Below are 25,855 nucleotides of genomic sequence, written 5' to 3'. Positions count from 1 at the left end.
AAATTACCTTGATTTCTCTCAAGATTTCACAAAACACTATTGAGTCCTGGCATATGTCCTCAAACACATCACTAAAGACCTGAAGGCGTCTCAAGTTTGGTCCAGGAAGATGGCCTATTTCCATCAGCTCCTATATTTGTAATTTAAAGAAGGAAATCACTGATTAAAAAATGAGATCAATCATAAGAGAAACAAGGACACTTGGTAGATCCAGAAGTTTGAATACTTAAGTCACTGAAATAAACTTTGACAAATACGGCAAGAATAAATTTTAAATATACAGCTGGCTTTCAGGCTGATGAAACAAATATTTGAGCAACTACAAATGACAACCTAGATAAAACTAAATCAAAATTTATTTTCCAATGGAAGCAAAGTTGCTAAGAGGCAGGAATGTGGAAATTTACAATCTTGATTGTTCAGTCTACCTACTTATATATAGGGGCCATCACCGTCTTTGCTTCGACCTTAGAACATGTTGGCTTATCTAGGTAGATAATGTAACATTCTAAAAGGTGACTCCAAAAATTGAAGCTGTATCCACTAGGAGAGAATTGAGAACTAACACACTGATAAAATAGAATCAGTCTGCTTTTCCACTAGGTTTAAAGAAAACATCCTACCATAATAAATTCACTTTCAACACAAATATTATGTTTAATTATAGGAGAATAGAATTCTATAGTTAAGTACCTTCACTGAGAGGTAATTACCTATGGAATTGCCACAGCTTACAACACAATCTTGTTTATTTCCCCCCCACCCCTTTTGATCTTCAATTGCGGTTTTAATCATCTTATCACACCCACAAAATGTTACTGTCCCTTACACGATTAAGCTTCCACTCATGTTTTGCTACAGCTTTGTAACCAGAGATCGCCTCCCTTTCTAGAAGGTCTTGCTTCATCAGGATTTTTTTCTCAAATTCGAGCAGCTTACTGAATTGGTCCTTCCTCGTCAGCCCAGCCAAGTAGGACTCAACAAACTGGCTCTGGTCATGGCCAGTGTGAGATCTTGCACACTTCTGTATCTGAGGCTTTATGAGCATGAGGGTAGATAGCTCCAATTCCTCTTTGATAAAATGATACTTTAGTTTTTGTGTCTCAGTGTGTGGGGTTCCTGAGCATGCCTTGGTTTCTGAGAGCATTGAGTCATATGGGGTATTCTGAGAAGCTCTGGCACTATTCTGGTCAAGATCGTTCAAGACAGGGCAGTAATCTGTAGGTGATATTGGCAGAATGCTAGCCATCAGGCTGAAGTCTACTAACGCATCAGTCATTTTGTTTACTTTGGTATCTTTTGACTGCTGGATAGACATGCATTTTTGCACTTTCTTAGAAGGAGTGGGCTTTTTTGCACTCTCCCATGTCACTGAGCCTTTCTGCTGCCCTAATAATTTATGCAGGTTCCTTTGGTTTAAGTGCCCAAAGCTGTAGGCAAGAATGTCAGCCTTCTGAGCCTTTTCCAACTCATGTAGAAGCTGTCGGAGTGTTTTTTTCTGTGGGTCAGAATACTCATTAGTTTGATTCCTCATGGATTTCATTGTTCCAGTGAAGCAAAACCTGAAAAATTTTGAATAAAATATGTTATTATCCTGATGTGGAAACTACTTTTTTTTTTAAGTGTTCAGCCTGCAGATTATCTATCAACAGGTTTCTTAACAATGCACAGCAATTTTCCTAGTGAACCTTTTCACTATGATAGAAATTGTCTTTTGCTCCTCTATCAATATTTACATTTATTGATAATAGTAACAGTCAATAGCAATGAATTCCAAAAAACACATTCCCTTTTATCATTTGCCTCTAACAGGTTATTTTAAGGCTACATTTAAGCATGCACAATCAGTAAAAAAAAACAAGTTTCCAGTAACCAAATAAATTGGAGTTTAATACCTAATTAGGTTCTCAAAGGTTATTTTTCTCACTTGAAGGAAAGAACACTACATGATTCAGAATGCCTATGTACTTTAACCATTCTGTTGATCAGTCATTACGTAACTTAGGGTACAGTGTCTAACCAACAAATCAAACTTTCAGACTTCCAAGATACTGACAGGCGACAGACCCCAAGCTTTTACCAAGGGACTCACAACTTGGAGATCCTCCTACACCCTTTGTTCAAATATCAAGAATTGGAGCAAGACCCAGAAAATTGAAGCAGGGTGGGCAGAAAGGCAAAGGGAAGGGAGAAGGGGAGTAGTATCAAAGTGAGTTATCAGCTGCTTTTTGCAGTGAGCTCAGTAGAGCAGGACAACTTCAATTTTAGCTAAAACTAAAGCAGAAAGTGCTGGAAGCACTCTGCAGGTCAAAAATAGGGTTGCCAACTCAGGTTGGACATCCTGGCTCCACACTCCCACCATTGGTTCAGTGGAACAGAGTCTCTGGTCATAGACCTGCTCTACATTGTGACAGTCTATACTCTGCTGGGTGCAGAATTATAACCTTGTGTGCCTCAGCACCCAATCTGGAACAAGATGCTGCAACAAGACTCATTTCCCCAATGTTTCATCCTCAAAAGAGTTTCACATTTTCATATCTCATGTTGTTATAGTTCATAACTAATATTTTCCAACAAGGTCAAGCAATTCTATCCTTTAGAATTCATCTCTGCTATTTGAAAAAAAATCATAAAGGAAACAGTCTCTGTATCCAGGATGTCATCTCCGCATTTAAAAGGCTAAGTACCGAAATGCGATATTTAATTAGGTCGCTTTGGTGTAGGCACTTCCTAGTGCACCTTTTAACAGTCAAAAAAAAGGACTTGCATTTATATAGTGCCTTTCACAACAGTCATTCCAAAGCAGTTTGCAGCCAATCAAGTACTTTTGAAGTAAAAGCAAAATACTGCGGATGCTGGAAATCAAGTACTTTTGAAGTGTAGTCACTGTTGTAACACAGGAAATGTAGCAGCCAATTTGCACACAGCAAGCTCCTACAAACAGCAATGTGATAATAACCATAGAATCATAGAATAACAGCACAAAAAGAGGCCATTTGGCCCATCGTGCCTGTGCTGACTGTTTGAAAGCACTATCAAATTAGTTACATTCCCTTGCCTTTGCACCACAGTCCTGCAAATGAAGTCATTTCAAATATCTATCCAATTCCCTTTTAAAAGTTATTATTGAACCTGCTTCCACTACCTCTTCAGGCAGTGCATTCCAGATCATAACTCGCTACATGAAAACATTTCTCATCTGGCCACTGGTTCTTTTGCCAATTGTCTTAAATGTGTGTCCTCTGGTTACTGACCCCTCTGCTCCTAGAATGATTCTCCTTATTAACTCTTATCAAAACCCTTCATGATTTTGAACGCCTCTATTAAATCTCCTCCCAAATGGCCTCCCTGGAAACTACTGAAAACAGGAAAACTTTGTAGTGCTAATAATCCAATTCATATCTGCCAATCCCATTCAATGTGTTCACACGGGTGATGAAGGAAGTTTAACAACTGAACTCCCCCGAATAATTACACCCTAATTCGCCTCTTTTGCGCATGAAACATCACTCATGTTTCGAATCATTATCTCTCAAAGTCCTTTCCCTCAGGAAATTCGGTCTGGAAACGCTGTTAATCTCTGCAAAAAGCAGACAGTTAGCAATTTAGTCGATACAACTTTTTAAAATGTATTTGTATAAATTTAGCGTTCCTCAAAAAAGTAAAAAAAAAATCCTGGTTACATTCTGTTTTCAAATTAAATTAAAACCTCCTTGAGGGAGGCGCCTAGCGAATATGAGTTCTGAAATAGTTTCAAACTCTATTGTTAACATTCTCAGCCTAACCCTAAGCTCGAACTCTGACCCCTGCACTATGCCGCTCCGCTTGTTGCGTCAACACTCACTGTGAGACTGACACTTCACTGATACATTATGATTTATGGGCGAACCTCAGCGCTGAGAAAGAAGTAATTGAACCTTGGAGTCGCTCCTTTCACCCAGTCTCCACGTCCCACTATCTGGTTACTGACAGCTCCAGCTGACATTTCCCCCTATACTTCCAGTAAACCGCGCTTCCCGGTTACTAGGCAACCGTTCTAGCCGGTGCTGGTCTCGTCACTTCCGCTGATATCAGCTGACGCACTGAGCGTTCCATGTGATGTGGACACATGTCTTGAGAAGTCTGTAGTTTGAGCTTTGCATTGGAAATGTGTGAATGGGAGCGTGGAATTGACGCCACAGCAGCAGGCCATTGGGCCCAACTTGTCCATTTCAGCGTTTATACTGCACCACAAGCCTCCTTCCATCCTACTTCATCCAGCCCTATCAGCAAATCATTATACTCATTGTTGCCTCCTTGTCCATCACTTCCCGCTAAATATAAACCCATCTCATTCACTTCAGTTTCCTGTAAAATATTAGAGCATATCATTTCCCATCATATCATGGCTCATGTCGAACATAACATCCTCAAATTGTCCCAGCATGAATTTTTCAAAGCACACTCCTGTGAGACGCAACTTTTGAACATTGTAAGAGATCAGCATTACCTTGACCAAGAACCTGGAGCACAAATTGATGTGCAGATACTAGGCTTTAGTAAAGCATTCAATTCTGTGGCTCACCCAAAGCTCCTGTGTAAAATTACCATTACAGGATAAGAGGTGAAACCCTAGAGTGGATAGAAACTTGACTAACCAAGAGAAGTCAACATTCAATACCATGTGGCACATAAGCATATCTGAACAGCTTCATACCAAATACCATAAGAGACTGGAATAACCTTCCTCCCAAAATAACTAACCATACCACTTCACAGGCATTTAAAGTATACATAGAAAAGAGGAAACAAGAACAGAAGATGCAGGGAAAGCTATATCAGGAATTGCCTGATTAAGGTTTGTGTTCGGTATTTTTTTGAAATTCATTCCTGCGATGTAAGCATCACTGACAAAACCAGCATTTATTCCCATCCCTAATAGCTCTTGAGAAGGTGGTGGTGAACCGCTGCTGTACGTGAGGTGAAGGTACTGCAAAGGTAGTGAGTTCCAGGACTTTGACCCTGCAAAGATGAATAAACTGCAATATATCTTCAAGTCAGGATGGTATGTGACTTGGAGGGAAACTTGGAGGTGATGGTGTTCCCATGTGCTTACTTCCCTTGTCCTTCTTTGTGGAGTTTGCATGTTTGGAAGATTCTATCGGAGTTTGCAAGTTGCTGTAGTGTGTCTTGTAGAAGGTTCACACTGCAGCTGGTGGTGCAATCAGTGAATGTCTGCCAGTCAAGTGGGCTGCTTTGTCCTGCATGGTGTTGAGCTTCTTGAGTGAGTGTTGTTGGAGCAGGTAAATTGAGTTTTTTTTAAATTCATTTTTTTTAAGTGAGTAAATCAGAAACTGGTTTGACCTGTATACTGGCAGACCTTTCTTTTAATCATAATGACATGTTGAACAGAAGTTATAGTTCAGGAAGAGCAAAGGCAGGAAGCTAGGGTTGCTGAGATGACAATGAAACAGAATATTGACTAAGTCATGAAGCTAGTTCCGAAGAAGAGTCACTGACCCGAAACGTTAACTCTGCTTCTCTTTCCACAGATGCTGCCAGACCTGCTGAGTTGTTCCAGCATTTCTTGTTTTTATTAGAGTTTGTAATAAATGGAGTTCAGTTACTGGGTGGTAATGTCCTTGATACAATGTCCTCAATTGAAGTTTAGGTCTTGGCGTTCTCACTGGGCCTCAGTGCACAATTTAAAGCTTGCTTCTCTGGTACCAGAAGGCCGAAGAGAGGCTTTGTCTGTAGTCTTGAAGTATAGACGTTGCCACCGTGGTTTTCCTGGAACTTTGTTGGAGAGAGAGAGAGAGAGAAATCTTCCTTCTGCCAGTCTAGTGGCAGTCTTTTTCCTTTCTATTCGAATTCCAGTCTTTTTTCTTTTCTATGAGGCACAATTCATAAAAGCCCCAGTCTTACCATGTGACCATCTCTGAAGCAGCAGCTTCCGGGAGCATTGTTGGATTTCAAAGCTTTCCAGACACACTCAGTGGGGGTGGAGTTCTGTCTCTTAAGCAGTCAAAGGATGTGGATCTCCATGATTGTCTGGACCAATCTTGTTAATTGAATCAAGGAGCACCTCCATTGTCCCTCCATTCATGTCTCAGAATGCAAATGTGCAACCACGTTTTCAACTGCTCAGCCCTGCTTTTTAAAACAAGTTATTTGCAGAGTCTGGTAAAAAGTTTCAAGCAGTGTCCCATATGACAAAATTAATATGTTTCCATTTGGCAGGTGTGATTTCTGTCACAACTGTATCTAGCTTTTCAAATCTATCATTAAAACGATAAGAATTTATCCCAACAAGTAAAATCACTGCTCCTCACAGATAGCAATCACAGTCTGATCCTGAGCCTCAACATCACCAAATTACCTGTTCCCATTATTATACAAGGGAAGTAAACACCAAGCATTCTTTACATCAAATATTCCACTCATTATAACTATTTCCAGGAACATCATTAGGTTCTGTCAGCATGCATTCCCCTTACCTCTGGTAGAGGAATCTAAAACAAAGGGACGTTGTCTTAAAATTAGAGCTAAGCTATGAAGGAGTGAAATCAGGAAGCATTTTTCATATAAAGGGTAGTGGAAATTTGGAATTCAAAACAACAACAACTTGCATTTATATCATGCCTTTAACTTAGTAAAACATCCTGAAGGCAATTTACAGTAACGTTATCAAACAAAATTTGGCACTAAGCCACATATAGAGATATTAGAGGAGATAACCAAAAGCTTGATCAAAGGGGTAGGTTTTAAGGAGTGTCTTAAAGGAGAAAAAGAGGTAGAGAGGTTTAGGGAAGGAATTCCAGAGCTTAGGGCCTCAACGGATGATGGTAGGGCTCTCAGTGGAGGAGTGATTAAAATCAGGGCTGCACAAGAGGCCAGAATTGGAAGAACGCAGATATCTCAGAGGGCTGTAAGGCTGGATGAGATTACAGAGATAGGGAAGGATAAGACCATGAGGGGATTTGTTATCAAGGATGAGAATTTTAAAATCGAGGTTTTGCTTAAACGGGAGCTAATGTAGCTCAATGAGTGGATGGATGATGGGTGAACACAACTTCGTGTCAGTTAGGATATGGGAAGCAGTGTTTGGATGATCTTATATTTATGGAGCGTGGAAGATAGGAGGCCAGTCAAGAGTGGCTTGGACTAATCAAGGGATATAGTGGCATAGTAGTTATGTTACTAGCCTAGTAATCCAGAGGCTTGGACTAACAATTTGGAGTTATATGTTCAAATCCTACCATAGCAACTGGAAAACTGAAGCCCAATTAAACAAAATTTGAAATTAAAAATATAGTATTAGTGATCGTGGAACTACTGGATTGTTGTAAAAATCCATTTGATTTACTAATGTCCTTTAAAGAAGGAAATCTGTCATACTTACCTGGTCTAGCCTACACAAGACTCCAGACCCACCAGCAATGTAGTTGAGTCTTAACTGCCCTCTGAAGTGGCCGAGCAAGCCATTCAGTTGTATTCAAGAAGGTGGCTCGCCACCAAGGGTAATTAGGGATGCACAATAAATGCTGGCCTAGCTAGCGAAATCCACATTCTGTGAATAAATAAGGGAAAAGATAAAGTAACAAAGGCATGGATGAAGGTTTCAGGAGCAGATGAGCTGAGGCATGGGAGGAGTTCGATGATGGCATGGAGGTGCAAATATGTGATCTTAATGATATCACTGATCAGAAGGCTGTGGATGGTCAGTCAATTGAAATTTTCACAATCTAGACTGATAGATTGTTGGTGCATATCAAAGAATATGAAGAAATAATCAGTAACTGAAGTTGAGGTACAGACCAGCTATGATCTAACAAAATAATGCAACAGGCTCAAGGGACTCTTGTTGCTATCTTTCCACCCTGAGAGGTCACACAGAATATTTGCTTGATTATCTGCGAGCATCTTTCTCTTCATGGAAGGGCCCCTGAGATCACCATTAGTTTTCTCTGCAAATAGGGTCTGATGTCTTATATCTCCAGTCAACCACACCAGGCCCTATCTTTGTATCTGCATCCTCTGGCTTCCTTGTGCTCTGTCTGGCAACATGTCAATTCTTCATCTAAGCGACCTGTACTCTCTCAGGTGAAGGGAGCTGTGAGCGGATATGTGTGAGCATATGGGTGAATGAGTGTGATTGGATGTGTTGTAACAGACTTTAAACAGGAAACTTTACTATTTCGCGTTAAATATTTATTAGCCGAACAGAGATAAAAGGGAAAGAGAAAGGAGGGCGAGGCTAGAGTGGGCAGGTGGGCGGTGAGGGAGAGAGGTTGCAGCAGGAAGGAGGGGGAGAGAGGTTGGAGTGGGGAGGAGAGAGGTGGTGTGAAGGAGGGAGAGAAGCTGAAGTGGGGAGAAGGCTGGAGAGAGAAACTGGAGTGGAAAGGAGGGAGAACGCGACTGGAGTAGGGAGGACTGCAGAGTGAGGGGTGAGATAGGCAGGAGCAGGGTGGAGAGGGTGAGAGAGGCTGGAGTGGGCAGGAGGACAGTGGGAGGGAAGCTGGAGTGGGGACGAGGGCGGAGAGAGAGGGGGAGGCTATGCATTTGGTAACTTATTTCAGTTACGTATTTCGCTAAGCGAAGCAGCATCTGCTCCAGGTCACCCTCCAGAACAGTCCATTCACCCAGAGTGCGTGGCTGTGCAGAATTCACCCCCGAGACACACAGAGTGCATGTCTGTGCGGGGATCATCTTGGGATCAGTCTGAGTGTGTCACTCCAAGTGTGTGTGTGTGTATGTGTGCACGTGCAGCGGTCACCCCATATGTCATTGAGGGTCACCTCAGAGTCACTCCGAGTGTGTGTCTCTGCAGGGATGATCCTGGGGTCACTCTGAGTGTGTGCAAGGGTTCAGTCCGAATGTGTTTGGCTGTGCTAGGGCCACCCTAAGTTTGTGTCTGTGCTGGGCTCACTCCGAGTGGATGTGTTTGGGGCTGCCATGGGAACACCCTGAGTGTGTCTGTGCAGGTGTCACTCCAAGCGTGTGTCTGTATGGGGGTCACCCTGAGCGTGTGTCTGTGCGGGGCTCACCCCAAGTGTAAATTAGGAAATGGAAGGGAGGGAGGAACTCAAGAAAATTACAATCACCAGCGAAGTGGTACTGAGCACATTGTTGGAGCTGCGGGCTGACAAGACCCCAGGTCCTGATGGACTTCATCCTAGGGTCTTAAAAGAAATGGCTAGTGAGATAGTTGATGCGTTAGTTTTGTTTTTCCAAAATTCCCTAGATTCAAAGAAGGTTCCATTAGATTGGAAAATAGCAAATGTAACTCCTTTATTCAAAAAGGGAGTGACACAGAAAGCAGGAAACTACAGGCCAGTTAGCTAAGTAACATATGCTGTGGATAAAGGGTAACTGGTGGATGTACTGTACCTAGATTTCCAGAAGGCAGGTGATAAGGTGCCACATTAAAGGTTATTGTGGAAAATAAAAGCTCATGATCTAGGGGGTAACATATTTGCATGGGCAGAAGATTGGCTAGCTATTAGGAAACAGAGAGTAGGCATATTTGGGTCATTTTCTGGTTTGCAAGATATAACGAGTGCCGTGCCACAGTGATCAGAGCTGGGGCCTCAACTTTTTACAATTTATATAAATGACTTGGATAAAGGGACTGAAGGTATGGTTGCTGAATTTGCTGATGACACAAAGATAGGTAGGAGAGCAAGTTGTGAAGAGGACATAAGGCAGCTACAAAGGGATATAGATAAGTTTTGTGAGTGGGCAAAGATCTAGCAAATGGAGTATAATTGTGGGAAAATGTGAATTTGTCCACTTTGGCAGGAAGAAAGCATATTATCTAAATGGTGAGAGATTGCAGAGCTCGGAGCTGCAGAGGGATCTGGGTGCCCTTATGCATAAATCATAAAAGGTTAGTATGCAGGTACAGCAAGTAATTAAGAAAGCTAATAGAATGTTATCATTTATTGCAAGGGGAATTGAATACAAAAGTAGGGAGGTTATGCTTCAGCTATACAGGGCACTGGTGAGACCACATTTGGTGTACTCTATAGTATTGGTCTCCTTATTTAAGGAGCTGGCGGCCAACCATAAAGGTGGGGCTAAAGCGTGGCAAGTCGAAGAGACTTAGCAGTTGGCAGGAAAAAACTCAGAAGCGCAAGGAGAGCCAACTGTGTAACAGCCCCGACAACCAATTTTATCTGCAGCACCTGTGGAAGAGTCTGTCACTCTAGAATTGGCCTTTATAGCCACTCCAGGCGCTGTTTCACAAACCACTGACCACCTCCAGGCGCTTACCCATTGTCTCTCGAGACAAGGAGGCCAAAGATTTAAGGAGGGATATAAATGCGTTGGAAGCAGTTCAGAGAAGGTTTACTAGACTAATACCTGGAATGAGCAGGTTGTATTATGAGGAAAGCTTGGACAGGCTAGGCTTGTATCTGCTGGAGTTTAGAAGAGTAAGAGGTGACTTGATTGAAACATATAAGACTGTGAGGGGTCTTGACAGGATGAATGTGGAAAGGATGTTTCCTCTTGTGGGAGAATCTAGAATTAGGAGTCACTTTAAAAATAAGGGGTCACCTATTTAAGACAGAGATGAGGAGAATTTTTTTCTCTCAAAGGGTCTTGAGTCCTTGGAACTCTCTTCCTCAAAAGGTGGTGGAAGCAGGGTCTTTGAATATTTTTATGGTAGAGGCAGATAGATTTTTTCTGGGGAGAGAGAGAGAAAGAAAGGGAAGCATGCAGCTTTCTCTGCTGCTGCAGTCTCAGTTTCTGCTCGTCTTCTTTGTCCAAAGGAACAAAAAGCAAAACCAGCTTCTCGCACCCCACCCCCAGAGATGGACAGATGGTCACATGGCTGCTTCAGGTTTTCTAGAACCTTCTAATGAAATTCAAGGTTAGAAATAGGCTCCACATGCCCCAGGATGCCAATTTACACTTGGCCGGTGGCTGAGGGGAGGGGGGGTTGCTTTTTCAAACTCAATATGTTAGGATTGTCTTGACTGCTGTACTAATGAAGCCATTTTAGGTAATTCAATCACTTAGAGCAAGCCATTGTTCTGGGTACATGCTGCTCAAAGCGCTGGCTCCAGGTGGATGTTTTAAATATGAAAAGGTGTTTCAGATGCAAATTGCGGTGGCCATCTTGGCTGCTAACTTTTTAAAAAAAAGTTACTGTCGCATTGTTTTTCCATTAAAAGTCTAATCTAAGTTTCCAACTAATTAAATTAATATTTCTCATTTGGCATATGGGGTTTTCTTGACACATTCAAGATTCTAAAGAGGCTGGAAAGGACAGACACAGAGATTGTTTCCATTGGTCGGGGAATCTAAAACATGGGGGTACAGTCTCAAGCTAAGGGGTTGATCATTTAGGAGAGATGAGGAGAAATTACTTCACTCAAAGGGTCCACTTCGCGGACGAAGATTTTGGGAAGGTTGTAGTCATTGGTTGCAGGCCCGCTAGGGCTAATCAGCATGCTGCTCAATGCCTTACTCCATGTCAATTTGTTTAGTACTGTAATTATTAATTATATTCAACATAGTCAGTGTAAATTTGAGAGACAGTCTTTATATTAAAGCACTTTATTTATTCTGTTGAAAGGTCATCAACCTGAAACATTAACTTGTTTCTCTCTCCACTGGTGCTGCCTGACCTACTGAGTATCTCCAGCATTTTCTGTTTATAGTTTATATTTCCAGCATCTGCAGCATTTTGCTTTTATGAATTTATTAAATGTTTTAAAGAACATAAGACGTTGAACAAAAAGTAAGGTGGCTCAGTTTTGTGTCTTTCATCAAAAGTAGATACACAGGAGAATGGAGTGTGCCCATCTTTGCAAGGAGCAGAGAAAACAAGAGAGATTGACTGTTACTGGAAGATTTCTAAGACATATACCATAGACAAACACACACACACACGCATGCATGCAAATAAGTACTAATAGAATTTACTATATTGGATCATTAGTAAGCCATTTTAGTACTCAAGCCAGGGTCATCACCTTCAGGAGACGGGGGAAATACAACATTTGAATTGATATTAGTCGTAGGGTAAAAGAGGTCTAAGGGGCTTTACTCAGCAAGTGCTACGAAGGTGCATTCGTATGGATTCCAAAACATACATACTTGACCACCACTGGGACACCAGCTTTCACCATTCAGTTGCAGCTTAATGGTAATGAAATGTTAGTTCTGATTAAGTGAGTGATATCATCTCACTGCAAACCAAATAAACATCCATCAACATCTTGTTCCGCGATAGCCATTCTTGTAAGTGTTGTGGATTGGTCTCCTTGTTCAAACAACAAATTAACAAACGTGTTTTCCCTGAAAATGTACTTCAGATTTGGGTGACAGTTATCACAGAATCACTTTTCCATTGAATGCTTTAATCTTGTTGGTGAAATAATGCAGGATATACAATGAGTAAAGTAATCTAGTCCAAATTCTACACTTGTACTGAAGTCACATATTGGCGGTGTGGAAGGTAAACGTCGGCACAAACATGGTTGGGCTGCTTAGCCTGTTCTGTGTTGTGACTCCTACATAGAGCTCTGCATTCCTCCAATTCTGGCCTCTTGTGCATCCCTGAGTTCCTTCACCCTTCCACTGGTGGCTGCGTCTTCAGCTGCCTAAATACTAAGCTCCCGAGTTCCCTCCCTAAACTTTCCGCCCTCTCTCCTCCAAGAAGCTCCTTAAAACCTACATCTTTACCCAAACTTTTGCTCACATGTCCTAATGTCTCCTCATTTGGCTGTGTGTCAAATTTGGTCAGATAATGCTCCTGTGAAGTATGTTGAGACTTTTTGCTACTTTAAAGGCATTATAACAACAACTTGTATTTATATATCTATGAAAGAAAGGAAGAGCTGAATACTTGGCATAACCAGCCTTAAAGCCAAGTTCAATATTTTTGAACAGTAAACATATTAGATTAGGACAACTTCCTACAAGTAAATAATTTTAATCAAGATTTGTTTGGATAAAAAATAAATTAAATGTTATTTTTTAAAAAGTTTTCTTTTCATGTTCCTACATTCAAACACTTACAGTTTCAATTCTCTAGTATCTTCTCATATCTAGTCACCTTGGGACTAGCCCCACCTTCAGTTCCGTCAAATATACATTTGAGAGGAAGCTAGATAAGCACGAGGAAGAAAATAGCAGAGTTTGCTGAACAGGTGTTGGAAGAGGCTCGTGTGGAGTATAAACACTGGCATAGGCCAGTTGGGCCAAATGGCCTGTTTCTGTGCTGAAGACTAAATAAAATTCCTCCCAGGCACTTTGCCTGCAGTTTTAAATGGTCCACCATCCAAACTCTAAAGTCCCTCTTTGTTATCCCAACATTGGTTAAAATTCTAGCCACTCAGTCATGTAGAAGCAAGTCGCTGGAGAAATGTCCCCACCTTCATGGCAATCATCAAATACCTGGAAAATATCAAATGATGTTAAGAGGAACTGAATTCCTGTTTCAGAACAGAATAGGACACATCAATACAGTGGCAGCAGAATTTTGAACACACAAACCAAAAAATTAGCTGAGGAGAGCAGGATCAAGCATGTACCCCATGCTAACGGGAGAGCCCTTCTGCTCAATAGGCTATATGCTATGTGTAAGATCTTTACAGATTAAATGTAATTAATCATGTAGCACTAAACAATAGGGAATATTTAAAAAGGAGTGGCATTTATACTGGGGAAATTTGCAGGGCTATAAGATGAATTGGACAGCTCCTTAAAAGAGTCTGAATAGACATGATGAAGTGAATGGCCTCCTTCTGTGCTGTATGATTCCAGAGTGCCTTTCATGACTTCAAGAAGTCCCAAAGCACTATACAGTCAATGAAGAAGTTTTTTTTTAAGAAAGTGTAGTCACAATTCTAATGTTATAGAGTCATAGAGAGATACAGCACCGAAACAGGCCCTTCGGCCCACCAAGTCCACGCCGACCATCAACCACCCATTTATACTAATCCTACATTAGTCCCATTTTCCCTCTCACATCCCCACCTTCACTCAATTCTCCTACTACCTACCTACACTAGGGGCAATTTTTACAATGGCCAATTTACCTATCAACCCGCAAGTCTTTGGCATGCGGGGGGAAACCGGAGCACACCCACGCGGTCACAGGGAGAACTTGCAAACTCCACACAGGCAGTACCCAGAACCGAACCCGGGTCGCTGGAGCTGTGAGGCTGCGGTGCTAACCACTGCGCCACTGTGTGGGAGTTACCATACTTAAAAAAGAAAAAAAGCTTGGCTGCTGTGTGCAGAGCTTTGCACAAGTAATGGACATGGATCAGATATTCAGAGTGTGGCCTCCTGCTGAGAGTTTGCACAATAAAAGGTGGGATAGTGAAGATTATCCAGTATTTTGGCAACTCAAAGAGCTGCAGTAGCCACTTAAATGATTGCCTAAATGGGGGAGGGGGGTAGATGACATAAATGGAGACACTTAATTACGGTTCTGGACAGAAAACTGGCAGGATTAAGAAGTCTTTTCCCCACTATTGGCAGCCGTGCCTTCAGCCATCTAGACCCCAAGCTCTGGAATTCCCTCCCTAAACCTCTCCACATCACTGTCCTCCTTCAAGATGCTCCTTAAAACCTCCTTCTTTGACCAAGCTTTTGGTCATTGACCCAATATCATCTTTGGCTTTGTTGTCAGCTGCTGTCTGATTATGCTTCTGTGAAGTATCTTGGGATGATTTTTCTATGTAACTGAGTGATATAAATGCAAGTTGCTGTTTTAGTTATATGTGCAACTGCAACTTAGATCTCAAAACTATTTCTCACTTACAGCAGAACAGACTCAAACTAAAAGGTAGGTCCATAAATTACAAGCTCATGGCTGATTTTGAGATGGCCACTTTGGATCTCATTGTCTATAACGCCAGTGAAGCAAAGGTGAAACTACAGGCCTCTCCCAAATTGAGAGTCTGTACTGTCCTGCTCATGTCCTGTTCCTCATTTTACTTACTGACTCACAAGTATACATGGAACCAGAGAATCATAACTAATGGGCTGAACTTTCAACTTTGGCATTAAATATTGACATCAATGGAAAGGGGGGAAAAGAAAAGCAGCAAGGGCATATAATAAGCAGACAACTCACTACATCCTGTTTTGCAGCCTTTTTTGCTGTAGTTGGAAGTTCTGCCAATGTCTTGCAACGATAGCTCTGTTTGAAGGTGGGCTCTGAAGCCTTGAAATCTTCAGTTGTTTCTTTGCTGTCATTGCAGACTTGGGAGAGCAGATTGCCAGCAGCACAGAACAGACATCTTCTGTCTCTCTTTGAGCATCAGCACAAATATATGCTCCTGAGGCTAGTTAGCAACTTTGAGGGGACAGCACTGGGTAATGCCAGAACAGCAGGAACCTTATGCTCATGTGGCCATAGAGCTGCAAATATACTTAATAAGGAGGGTCTTATATGAAGAGGGGCAGAGAGGTTTGAGAGGGAATTGGAGAGGTTGGGGCTGAGATGGCTTAAGGCAAATGTGGGGGTGCAGGAAAGGTCAAAATTAGAGGAATGCAGAGTTCTAGGAGGTTTCAGAGATTCATACTCTTGTATACATGGAGCATGAGACACAAAAACAAACTCACAAACTAATCCAAACGGAGATACAAAAGGGGAAAAAGTTAATTCCCTGAAATGCATCAACCTTAGACTAAATGCACCTGCAAAACTAAGGCCTGTAGAACTGTACACTATTGTGTCTTCCCGATTTGATTCAGTGGCTAAATGTAAAGGTATTGGGCTGTTGAGGATCATCTACACAGTAAGTAATGGGAGTTGGAGAGAACTAGTATCATTTCTCTCTCTCCACTCCCGCCCCTGAATGGGATGGTGAAGCTGAAAGTTCACAGAATGTAATGAAATATGTAACACTCAACTAACTCAGAAGAGAACACACTTACTGGGCACATTCCACAAGGTGTCCTCATCAGGCCGGTGGGCTGGATGATGGGATTAACTGCTCGATACAGTTTCATTTGTCCATCCACGCTACCAACAGTGCCTTCCTTTGCAGCTATGATAGTCATCTCCACCTTGCCATCGTATATCAATGTGTTCAGAATGGTTTCTATGTCTTCCATAGAGAGTTCCACCTTAGATTGCAAAGGCCATCACAGTTATTCACAGTCACTGAGCAATAGGTAAGATTCACAGACACAGCAGAAATTTCAACTGAACAAAAATGTTAAGATGCTTGGTGGAGTGACAACTGATTTAGTACTGGCCCAACCCATCAACGATTTCAGTGAGTGGCACTGGCGCCTTTAGTGCTTACCCAACCCATTAACCATTAGCAGTGGTGCCTTTAAAATAGGTTCAATACTGCAGTTCTTTCCATTATAGCGACAGCACCAGCAAGTTATGTTAATTCAGAAAGCCATGGGTTCAATCCCCATTCATAGGAACAGGATTAGGCCATTTAATGAGATCATGGCTGATCTGTGACCGTAGTCCATATACCCACCTTTGCCCCATATCCCTTAATACCTCTGATCAATTTTTGTTAGCCAATCTCAGTTTTAAAGTTAAAAGTTGATCTCCCATCAATTACCATTTGCAGAAGAGAGTTCCAAATTTCTACCACCCTTTGCAATAGAACAGTTTCCTAATTTCACTCCTGAAAGGTCTGGCTCTAATTTTTAGACTATGTTCTCTCCTCCTAGACTCCCCAACCAGTGAAATAGTTTCTACCTACTCTCCTTAATATTTTGAAAACTTCAATCAAATTGCCCCTTAACCTACGAAATTCCAGGGAATATAATCCTAATTTGTGTAATTTCTCCTCATAATTTAACCATTGGAGTCCAGATATTAGTCTAGTAAATCTAAGCTGCATTCCCTCCAAGGCCAATATGTCCTTCCTAAAGGTGGGGTGCCCAGAACAGCTTTTCACAATATTCCAGGTGTGGTCTAACCAGGGCTTTGTATAGCTGAAACATGACTTCTACCCCCTTGTATTCTACTGCTCTAGATATAAAGGACAACATTCAATTTTCCTTTTTGATTAAAATGGCATGAATCATTGCAGAAAATAATGATCTCTGTACCTGGACCCTTATGTCTCTCTGAACCGCCAATGCTTCCAGTTTTTCACCATTTAGAAAGTACCCTATTCTATCCTTTGCCTACACTGAAATCCACTTGCCACAATTTTACCATTAATCAATCAATATCACTTTGTAATTTTACACTTCCATCGACACTGCTTATAATGCCGTCTATCTGTGTCATCGGCAAATTGGATATGTGGCTTTCCATCCCAACCTCCAAGTTGTTAATAAATAGTGAAATAGAGGTGCCTCCAAAGCAGATCCTTGCGGAACCACTAGTTACATCCTACCAACTGTACCTGCCCATTATCCCTACTCTGTCTCCTTCTGCTCAGCCAATTTCCTAACCAGGTCAATAGTTTGCCTTCAATTCCATGAGCTTCAACTTTAGCTAAGTCTTTCATGAGGGACTTTATCAAATGTTTTCTGGAAGTCCACATAAATAACATACATAGACATTCCCCTGCTCATTACTTTGGCACATCTTCAAAAAATTCAGAATCGTGAGGCATGACCTACCCTTTATAAATCCATGGTGGCTCTCTCTGATCAACTGAAAATTTTCAAAGGTGTTCAATGCACAATTTTCCAGTCTAAAAGAACTAATCCAGATTCCAGAGATATCATCTAGGCTGACACTCCAGAGCAGTACTGAGGGAATGTGGAAGGTGCCTTCTTTCAGATGAGACGTTAATCCAAGGCCCTACCAGCCCTCTTAAATAGGTGTTAAAAGATCCCATGGCACTATTTTGAAGGAAGGCTGGGGACCTCTCCCCGATATTCTGGCCAATATTTATCCCTCAACATAATTGATAAAAGCAGACTGCCACTGACCACAAAATCAGGACCGAAGTGCTGACCTTAAAGAAAGCTGGCCAAAGATCTAGAAAACTCTGTGGCGTCGTTTTTCCCTTGCTCGATGGGCAGTCTAAATCTGACGCCAAGTCAAGAGGATAGTTTGGTGTGCAGCAGCAGTGATGTCAGCAAGCAGCCAATCACATTGTGTTACGACCGACCGCTCCTGTCAAAGCCACCAATCAAAATATATGATTCTGATTGTGGTGGGACCAACGCACTGCTAATTCAATCCTGTCACTGCACAGGTGGGCTAACATGTCATTTAAAACTTTCCAAATTAAAGAAAGCAAATTGTACCATCCTATTAACCCCCAAATGAGGCTAACCAAACCAGGTGTCTTTAAATCAACAAATTAACTCTTTAATTAGAAGAACTAAATTCTTAAACACTTTTTTTTTAATTCATTCATGGGATGTAGGCGTCACTGGCCAGGCCAGCATTTATTGCCCATCCCTAATCGCCCTTGAGAAGGTGGTGGTGAGCTGCCTTCTTGAACTGCTACAGTCCATGTGGGGTAGGTACACCCACAGTGCTGTTAGGAAGGGAGTTCCAGGATTTTGACCCAGCGACAGTGAAGGAATTGTGATATAGTTCCAAGTCAGGATGGTGTGTGACTTGGAGGGGAACTTGCAGGTGGTGGTGCTCCCATGTATTTGCTGCCCTTGTCCTTCTAGTTATTAGAGGTCGCGGGTTTGGAAGGTGCTGTCTAAGGAGCCTTGGTGCATTGCTGCAGTGTAACTTGCAGATGGTACACACTGCTGCCACTGTGCATTGGTGGTGGAGGGAGTGAATGTTTGCAGATGGGGTGCCAATCAAGCGGGCTGCTTTATCCTGGATGGTGTCGAGCTTCTTGAATGTTGTTGGAGCTGCACCCATCCAGGCAAGTGGAGCGTATTCCATCACACTCCTGACTTGTGCCTTGTAGATATTGGACAGGCTTTGGGGAGTCAGGAGGTGAGTTACTCGCCTCAGGATTCCTAGCCTCTGACCTGCTCTTGTAGCCACGGTATTTATATGGCTACTCCAGTTCAATTTCTGGTCAATGGTAACCCCTAGGATGTTGATACTGGGGGATTCAGCGATGGTAATGCTATTGAATGTCAAGGGGAGTTGGTTAGATTCTCTCTTGTTGGAGATGGTCATTGCCTGGCACTTGTGTGGCGCGAATGTCACTTGCCACTTATCAGCCCAAGCCTGGATATTGTCCAGGTCTTGCTGCGTTTCTATACGGACTGCTTCAGTATCTGAGTCGTCGCGAATGGTGCTGAACATTGTGCAATCATCAGCGAACATCCCCACTTCTGACCTTATGATTGAAGGAAGGTCATTGATGAAGCAGCTGAAGATGGTTGGGCCTAGGACACTACCCTGAGGAACTCCTGCAGCGATGTCCTGGAGCTCAGATGATTGACCACCAACAACCACAGCCATCTTCCTTTGTGCTAGGTATGACTCCAGCCAGCGGGTTTTCCCCGAGTCCTATTAACCTCAGTTTTGCTAGGGCTCCTTGATGCCATACTCGGTCAAATGCTGCCTTGATGTCAAGGGCAGTCACTCTCACCTCACCTCTGGAATTGAGCTCTTTTTTCCATGTTTGAACCAAGGCTGTAATGAGGTCAGGAGCTGAGTGGCCCTGGCGGAACCCAAACTGAGCGTCACTGAGCAGGGTATTGCTAAGCAAGTGCTGCTTGATGGTACTGTTGATGATACCTTCCATCACTTTACTGATGATTGAGAGTAGACTGATGGGGTGGTAATTGGCCGGGTTGGACTTGTCCTGCTTTTTGTGTACAGGACATACCTGGGCAATTTTTCACATTACTGGGTAGATGACAGTGTTGTAGCTGTACTGAAACAGCTTGGCTAGGGGCGCGGCACGTTCTGGAGCACAGGTCTTCAGTACTATTGCCGGAATATTGGCAGGGCCCATAGCTTTTGCAGTATCCAGTGCCTTCAGTCGTTTCTTGATATCACGCGGAGTGAATAGAATTGGCTGAAGTCTAGAATTGGCTGAAGTCTGGCATCTGTGATGCTGGGGACTTTAGGAGGAGGCCGAGATGGATCATCAACTCGGCACTTCTGGCTGAAGATTGTTGCAAATGCTTCAGTCTTATCTTTTGCACTGATGTGCTGGGCTCCCCCATCATTGAGGATGGGGATATTTGTGGAGCCACCTCCTCCAGTTAGTTGTTTAATTGTCCACCACCATTCACGGCTGGATGTGGCAGGACTGCAGAGCTTAGATCTGATCCGTTGGTTATGGGATTGCTTAGCTCTGTCTATCGCATGCTGCTTATGCAGTTTGGCATGCAAGTAGTCCTGGGTTGTAGCTTCACCAGGTTGACACTTCATTTTGAGGTAGGCCTGGTGCTGCTCCTGGCATTCCCTCCTGCACTCTTCAATGAACCAGGGTTGGTCTCCTGGCTTGATGGTAATGGTAGAGTGGGGAATATGCCAGGCCATGAGGTTACAGATTGTGGTTGAGTACAATTCTGCTGCTGCTGATGGCCCACAGCACCTCATGGATGCCCAGTTTTGCATTGCTAGATCTGTTCGAAATCTATCCCATTTAGCACAGTGCTAGTGCCACACAACACGATGGACGGTATCCTCAATGTGAATGCGGGACTTTGTCTCCACAAGGACTGTGCGGTGGTCACTCCTACCAATACAGTCATGGACAGAAGCATCTGTGGCAGGCAGATTGGTGAAGACGAGGTCAAGTATGTTTTTCCCTCGTGTTGGTTCCCCCACCACCTGCCGCATATCCAGTCTAGCAGCTATGTCCTTTCGGACTTGGCCAGCAGTGGTGCTACCGAGCCACTCTTGGTGATGGACATTGAAGTCCCCCACCCAGAGTACATTTTGTGCCCTTGCCACCCTCAGTGCTTCCTCCAAGTGGTGTTCAACATGGAGGAGTACTGAGTCATCAGCTGAGGGAGGGCAGTAGGTGATAATCAGTAGGAGGTTACCTTGCCCATGTTTGACCTGATGCCATGAGACTTCATGGGGTCCAGAGTCGGTTAAGGACTCCCAGGGCAACTCCCTCCTAACTGTATACCACCTCTGGTGGGTCTGTCCTGCTGGTGGGACAGGACATACCCGGGGATGGGGATGGCAGTGTCTGGGACATTGTCTGTAAGGTATGATTCCATGAGTTGACTATGTCAGGCTGTTGTTTGACTAGTCTGTGGGACAGCTCTCCCAACTTTGGCACAAGCCCCCAGATGTTAGTAAGGAGGACTTTGCAGGGTCGACAGGGCTGGGTTTGCCGTTGTCGTTTCCGGTGCCTAGGTTGATGCCGGGTGGTCCGTCCGGTTTCATTCCTTTTTATTGACTTTGTAGCGATTAGGTACAACTGAGTGGCTTGCTAGGCCATTTCAGAGGGCATGTAAGTGTTAACCACATTGCTGTGGGTCTGGAGTCACATGTCGGCCAGATCAGGTAAGGACAGATTTCCTTCCCTAAAGGACTATGAAGATATAAACATTTAAACATAAAAAATTTGAGTCCTTGCAAATTTACAGTCCAATGTTGCTTGAAGTCCTCACACAATGTGGCTTTCCTTCTCCAGCGAATTTCAACAATTAACGACTTGCAAACACTTTCAACAGATGCAATCTGACTTTAGAGCTTTTGAGGGATAAAAGATTGTCACAGTCTAACTTCCCTTTCTTCAATTTAAATTATGAGAGATCTGTGTTTTGGCTTGACTTTTTTAAAAGAATTTTGAGAGATAATTAGTGTACAACATGATGAGAGGCATAGATAGAGTGGATAGCCAGAGACTTTTTCCCAGGGCAGATAGGGCCATCACCAGGGGGCATAATTTTAAAGGTGATTGGAGGAAGGTTTCGGGGAGATGTCAGAGGTAGGTTCTTTACACAGAGAGTGGTGGGTGCGTGAAATGCACTGCCAGCGGTGGTAGTGGAAGCAGATACATTAGGGACATTTAAGCGACTCTTGGATAGGTACATGGATGATAGTAGAATGAAGGGTATGTAGGTAGTTTGATCTTAGAGTAGGTTAAAGGGTCGGCACAACATCGTGGGCCGAAGGGCCTGTACTGTGCTGTACTGTTCTATGTTCTAATAATTAACAGACTAAAATCCTATTCCTTCAATTTAAATGGTTGAGAGCTCTATCTTCAGGTGCCAACACCAGCTGTGTCTGTATGTCTCTATGTCTGTGTTCTGTTAGAACAAACTGTCTTCCACTTAAAGCCAGTTCAAAACTAAATTGTAACAAATGTACCACGAGACTCACTCCCAGTGGCTATATCTATGTTAACGAGAATGCACCCTTTGAATCTCCAAATGGCTGTTTCTAAGGCAACGAAAATGCACCTTCCGATAACCCCTAAGGCTTGCTGGTTTTTAAAGCAATACTAATCCCTCGCAAGCCTTAAAGGCAAACCGCATATTCCCGGAAAAAAACGACAGAACCATGACAACTGAAGTATTCAGACATAGCAAATCAAAGTTAAAAGCACTTAAAAGCTCACTTTTAATTAAAATTTTCAGATTGCAAAATAAATGATTGGATTAAGATAAAAGCTAAAATAAAGAGAAACAAACTTAATTATTTTATAAAAGTGTCTAAATTATGGAGAAATTTAAGATTCTACAATGATAGAATCCCCTATCGTAAGGGATACAGATAGGCGTTTCTGTGGCCGCAAAAGTGACTCCAGGATGGTATGTTGCCTCCCTGGTGCTAGGGTCAAGGATGTCACGGAGCGGCTGCAGGACATTCTGAAGGGGGAGGGTAAGCAGCCAGAAGTCATGATACACATTGGTACCAACGACATAGGTAGAAAAAGGGATCAGATCCTGCAACAAGAATTTAGGGAGCTAGGTAGCAGATGAAAAAGCAGGACCTCTAAGGTTGTAATCTCTGGATTACTCCCGGTATCACGTGCTAGTGAGTTTAGAAATAGGAGGATAAAGCAGATGAATGCGTGGCTGAGGAGATGGTGCAGGAGGGAGGGCTTTAGTGTCCTGGATCACTGGGTCTGTTTCTGGCAAAGGTGGGACCTGTACAAGTTGGACGGGTTGCACCTGAACCGGAATGGGACAAGCATTCTTGCTGGGAGATTTGCTAGCTCTGTTTGGGGTGGGGGGGAGGGGGGGGGGGGGGTAACGGTTTAAACTAATTTGGCAGGGGGATGGGATATGAGTGGAGGTACAGTAGGGGGTAATATAGAACAGAAAGTGAGTCTGCCTGGAAGGCAGAGCAAATACAGACCTGGTAAGGCACAAGGGAAAAAAGCAAGGTTGGATTGCATCTATTTCAATGCAAAGAGTCCTACTCGTAAGACAGATGAATTGAGGGCGTTGATTAGCACATGGGATTATGATATTAATGCTATCATAGAGACATGGTTGAGGGAGGGACAGGACTGGCAGCTCAATATTCCAGGGGATAGAATCTTCAGATGCGACAGGGGAGGGGATAAAAGAGGTAACAAAAGAGGAGGTGACATTGCACTGTTGATCAAGGAGTCAATTACTGCAGTAAGGAGGGATGACATCTTAGAAGGTTCCTCAAATGAGGCCTTTTGGGTAGATCTTAAAAACAAAAAGGGGGCAATCACTTGGCTGGGTGTCTACTACAGGCCTCCAAACTGTCAGGAAGAGATAGGGGAGCAGATATGTAGGCAAATTTCAGAGCTGTGAAAATAATAGAGTAATAATAGTAGGGGATTTCAATTTCCCCAATATTAACTGGGATAGTCTTAGTGTACAAGGCTGAAAAGGAGCAGAATCCTTAAAATGCATACAGGAGAGCTTTTTAAGCCAGTATGTAGAAAGTCCTACAAGGGAAGTGGCAGTACTGGATCCAATCCTAGGGAATGAAGCTGGTCAAGTGATAGCAGTGTCAAAGATGGACCAGAAATAAAGGTAATGAATTGGGGAAGGCCGATTTCAATATGATAAAACAGGATCTGGCCAAAGTGGATTGGGAGCAGCTACTTGTAGGAAAGTCTCCATCACATCAGTAGGAGTCAAAGAGGAAATAGTGAGAGTTCAGAGCCAACATGTACCTGTTAAGGTGAAGGGTAGGACTAACAGGCCCAGGGAACCCTGGATGTCAAGGGATATGGAGGATTGGATAAGGGAAAAAAAAAAGAGGCTTACAGCAGATCCCAAGCGCTGAAAACAGCGGAGGCACTAGAGGAGTATAGAAAGTGTAGGGTGGCGAAGAGGGGGCATGAAAAAACACTGGCGGGCAAGATAAAAGAAAATCCCAAGGAGTTTTATAAGTATATTAAGGGTAAGAAGATAACTAGGGAAAGAGTAGACCCCATTAGGGACCAACGTGGCAATCGTTGTGTGGAGCCGGAGGACATGGGTGAGGTTTTAAATGATTACTTTTCATCTGTGTTCACTATGGAGAAGGACGATGTAGGTGTAGAGATCAGGGAGGGGGATTATGATATACTTGAACATATTAGCATTGAAAGGGAGGAAATATTAGCTGTTTTAGCGGGCTTAAAAGGGGATAAATCCTCAGGCCCAGATGAGAAGTATCCCAGGCTGCTATGTGAGGCAAGGGAGAAGATAGCAGGGGCTTTGACACAAATTTTCAAATCCTCCCTGGCCACAGGAGAGGTAGCAAAGGACTGGAAGACAGCAAATGTGGTACTGTTATTCTAGAAGGGTAGTAGGGATAAACCAGGTAACTGCAGGCCAGTGAGCCTAACATCAGTGGTTGGGAAAATATTGGAAAAAATTCTGAGGGACAGGATTAATCTCCTGTCAGAGGCAGGATTAATCAGGGATAGTCAGCATGGCTTTGTCAAGGGGAGATCGTGTCTAACTAATTTGATTGAATTTTTCGAGGAGGTGACTAGATGTGTCGATGAGGGTTAAGCAGTAGATGTGGTATACATGGATTTCAGTAAGGCTTTTGATAATGTCCCGCTTGGGAGATTGGTGAAGGTGGTAAGAGCCTATGGGATCCAGGGCAAATTGGCAAATTGGATCCAAAATTGGCTTAGTGGCAGGAGGCAGAGGGTGATGGTCGAGGGTTGTTTTTGCGATTGGAAGCCTGTGACCAGTGGTGTACCACAAGGATCGGTGCTGGGAGCCTTGCTGTTTGTAGTGTACATTAATGTTTAGATATGAATATAGGAGGCATGATCAATAAATTCGCAGATGACACAAAATTGGTGGTGTTGTACATAGTGAGGAGAAAATCCTTAGATTACAGGGAGATATAGATGGGCTGGTAAGATGGGCGGAGCAGTGGCAAATGAAATTTAATCCTGAAAAGTGTGAGGTAATGCATTTTGGGAGGACTAACAAGGCAAGGGAATATACAATGGATGGTAGGACACTGGGAAGTACAGAAAGTCAGAAAGACCTTGGTGTACTTGTCCATAGATCACTGAAGGCAGCAGCACACGTAGATAAGGTAGTTAGGAAGGCATATGGGATACTTGCCTTTATTAGCCGAGGCATAGAATATAAGAGCGGGGAGGTTATGATGGAGCTGTATAAAATGCTAGTTAGGCCACAGCTGGAGTACTGTGGACATTTCTGGTCACCACACTGTAGGAAGGATGTGATTGCACTGGAGAGGGTGCAGAGGAGATTCACCAGGATGTTGCCTGGGCTGGAGCATTTCAGCTATGAAGAGAGACTGAAAAGGCTAGGGTTGTTTTCCTTGGAGCAGAGAAGGCTGAGGGGGTACATGATTGAGGTGTACAAGATTATGAGGGACATTGATAGGTTAGATAGGAAGAAACTTTTTCCCTTAGCGGAGGGGTCAAGAACCAGGAGGCATAGATTAAGGGTAAGGGGCAGGAGTTTTAGGGGAGATTTGAGGAAACATTTTTTCACCCAGAGGGTGGTTGGAATCTGGAACGCACTGCCTGAAGAGGTGGAGGAGGCAGGAACCCTCACAACATTTAAGAAGTATTTAGATGAGCACTTGAAATGCCATAGCGTACAAGGC

The 25,855-nt window shown here is 43.1% G+C and overlaps 2 protein-coding genes across 7 annotated transcripts in view; both read right to left on the bottom strand.

Annotated features, from left to right (window-relative positions):
- Window positions 1-4,011, bottom strand: part of LOC137376769 (uncharacterized protein C6orf118-like) — a 58,773-nt gene extending 54,762 nt beyond the window's left edge. For 5 of the 6 annotated variants that reach the window (XM_068045769.1, XM_068045771.1, XM_068045770.1 and 2 more), the window contains exons 1-3: window positions 3,918-4,011; window positions 830-1,562; window positions 8-130 (exon numbers count right to left, since the gene is read on the bottom strand). In XM_068045769.1, coding sequence (XP_067901870.1) covers window positions 8-130; window positions 830-1,562; window positions 3,918-3,985 — 924 coding nt within the window. In that variant the 5' untranslated portion in view covers window positions 3,986-4,011. Of the gene's footprint in view, window positions 1-7; window positions 131-829; window positions 1,563-3,889 lie in introns of all 6 variants that reach the window. The other variant, XM_068045773.1, reaches the window with a different exon arrangement.
- Window positions 4,012-12,333: 8,322 nt separating this feature from the next.
- Window positions 12,334-25,855, bottom strand: part of polr3f (polymerase (RNA) III (DNA directed) polypeptide F) — a 31,879-nt gene continuing 18,357 nt past the window's right edge. Inside the window, exons 8-9 of the mRNA XM_068044594.1 lie at window positions 15,886-16,077; window positions 12,334-13,389 (exon numbers count right to left, since the gene is read on the bottom strand). Of these exons, the coding sequence (XP_067900695.1) occupies window positions 13,312-13,389; window positions 15,886-16,077 (270 nt within the window). The 3' untranslated portion in view covers window positions 12,334-13,311. The remainder of the gene's footprint in view (window positions 13,390-15,885; window positions 16,078-25,855) is intronic.

The sequence above is a fragment of the Heterodontus francisci genome, chromosome 13, assembly GCF_036365525.1.
Source record: "Heterodontus francisci isolate sHetFra1 chromosome 13, sHetFra1.hap1, whole genome shotgun sequence".
In the NCBI taxonomy this organism is placed as follows: domain Eukaryota; kingdom Metazoa; phylum Chordata; class Chondrichthyes; order Heterodontiformes; family Heterodontidae; genus Heterodontus; species Heterodontus francisci.
The sequence above is the reverse complement of the archived record's forward strand: the minus strand, read 5'-3'. Positions and strand labels throughout refer to the sequence as shown.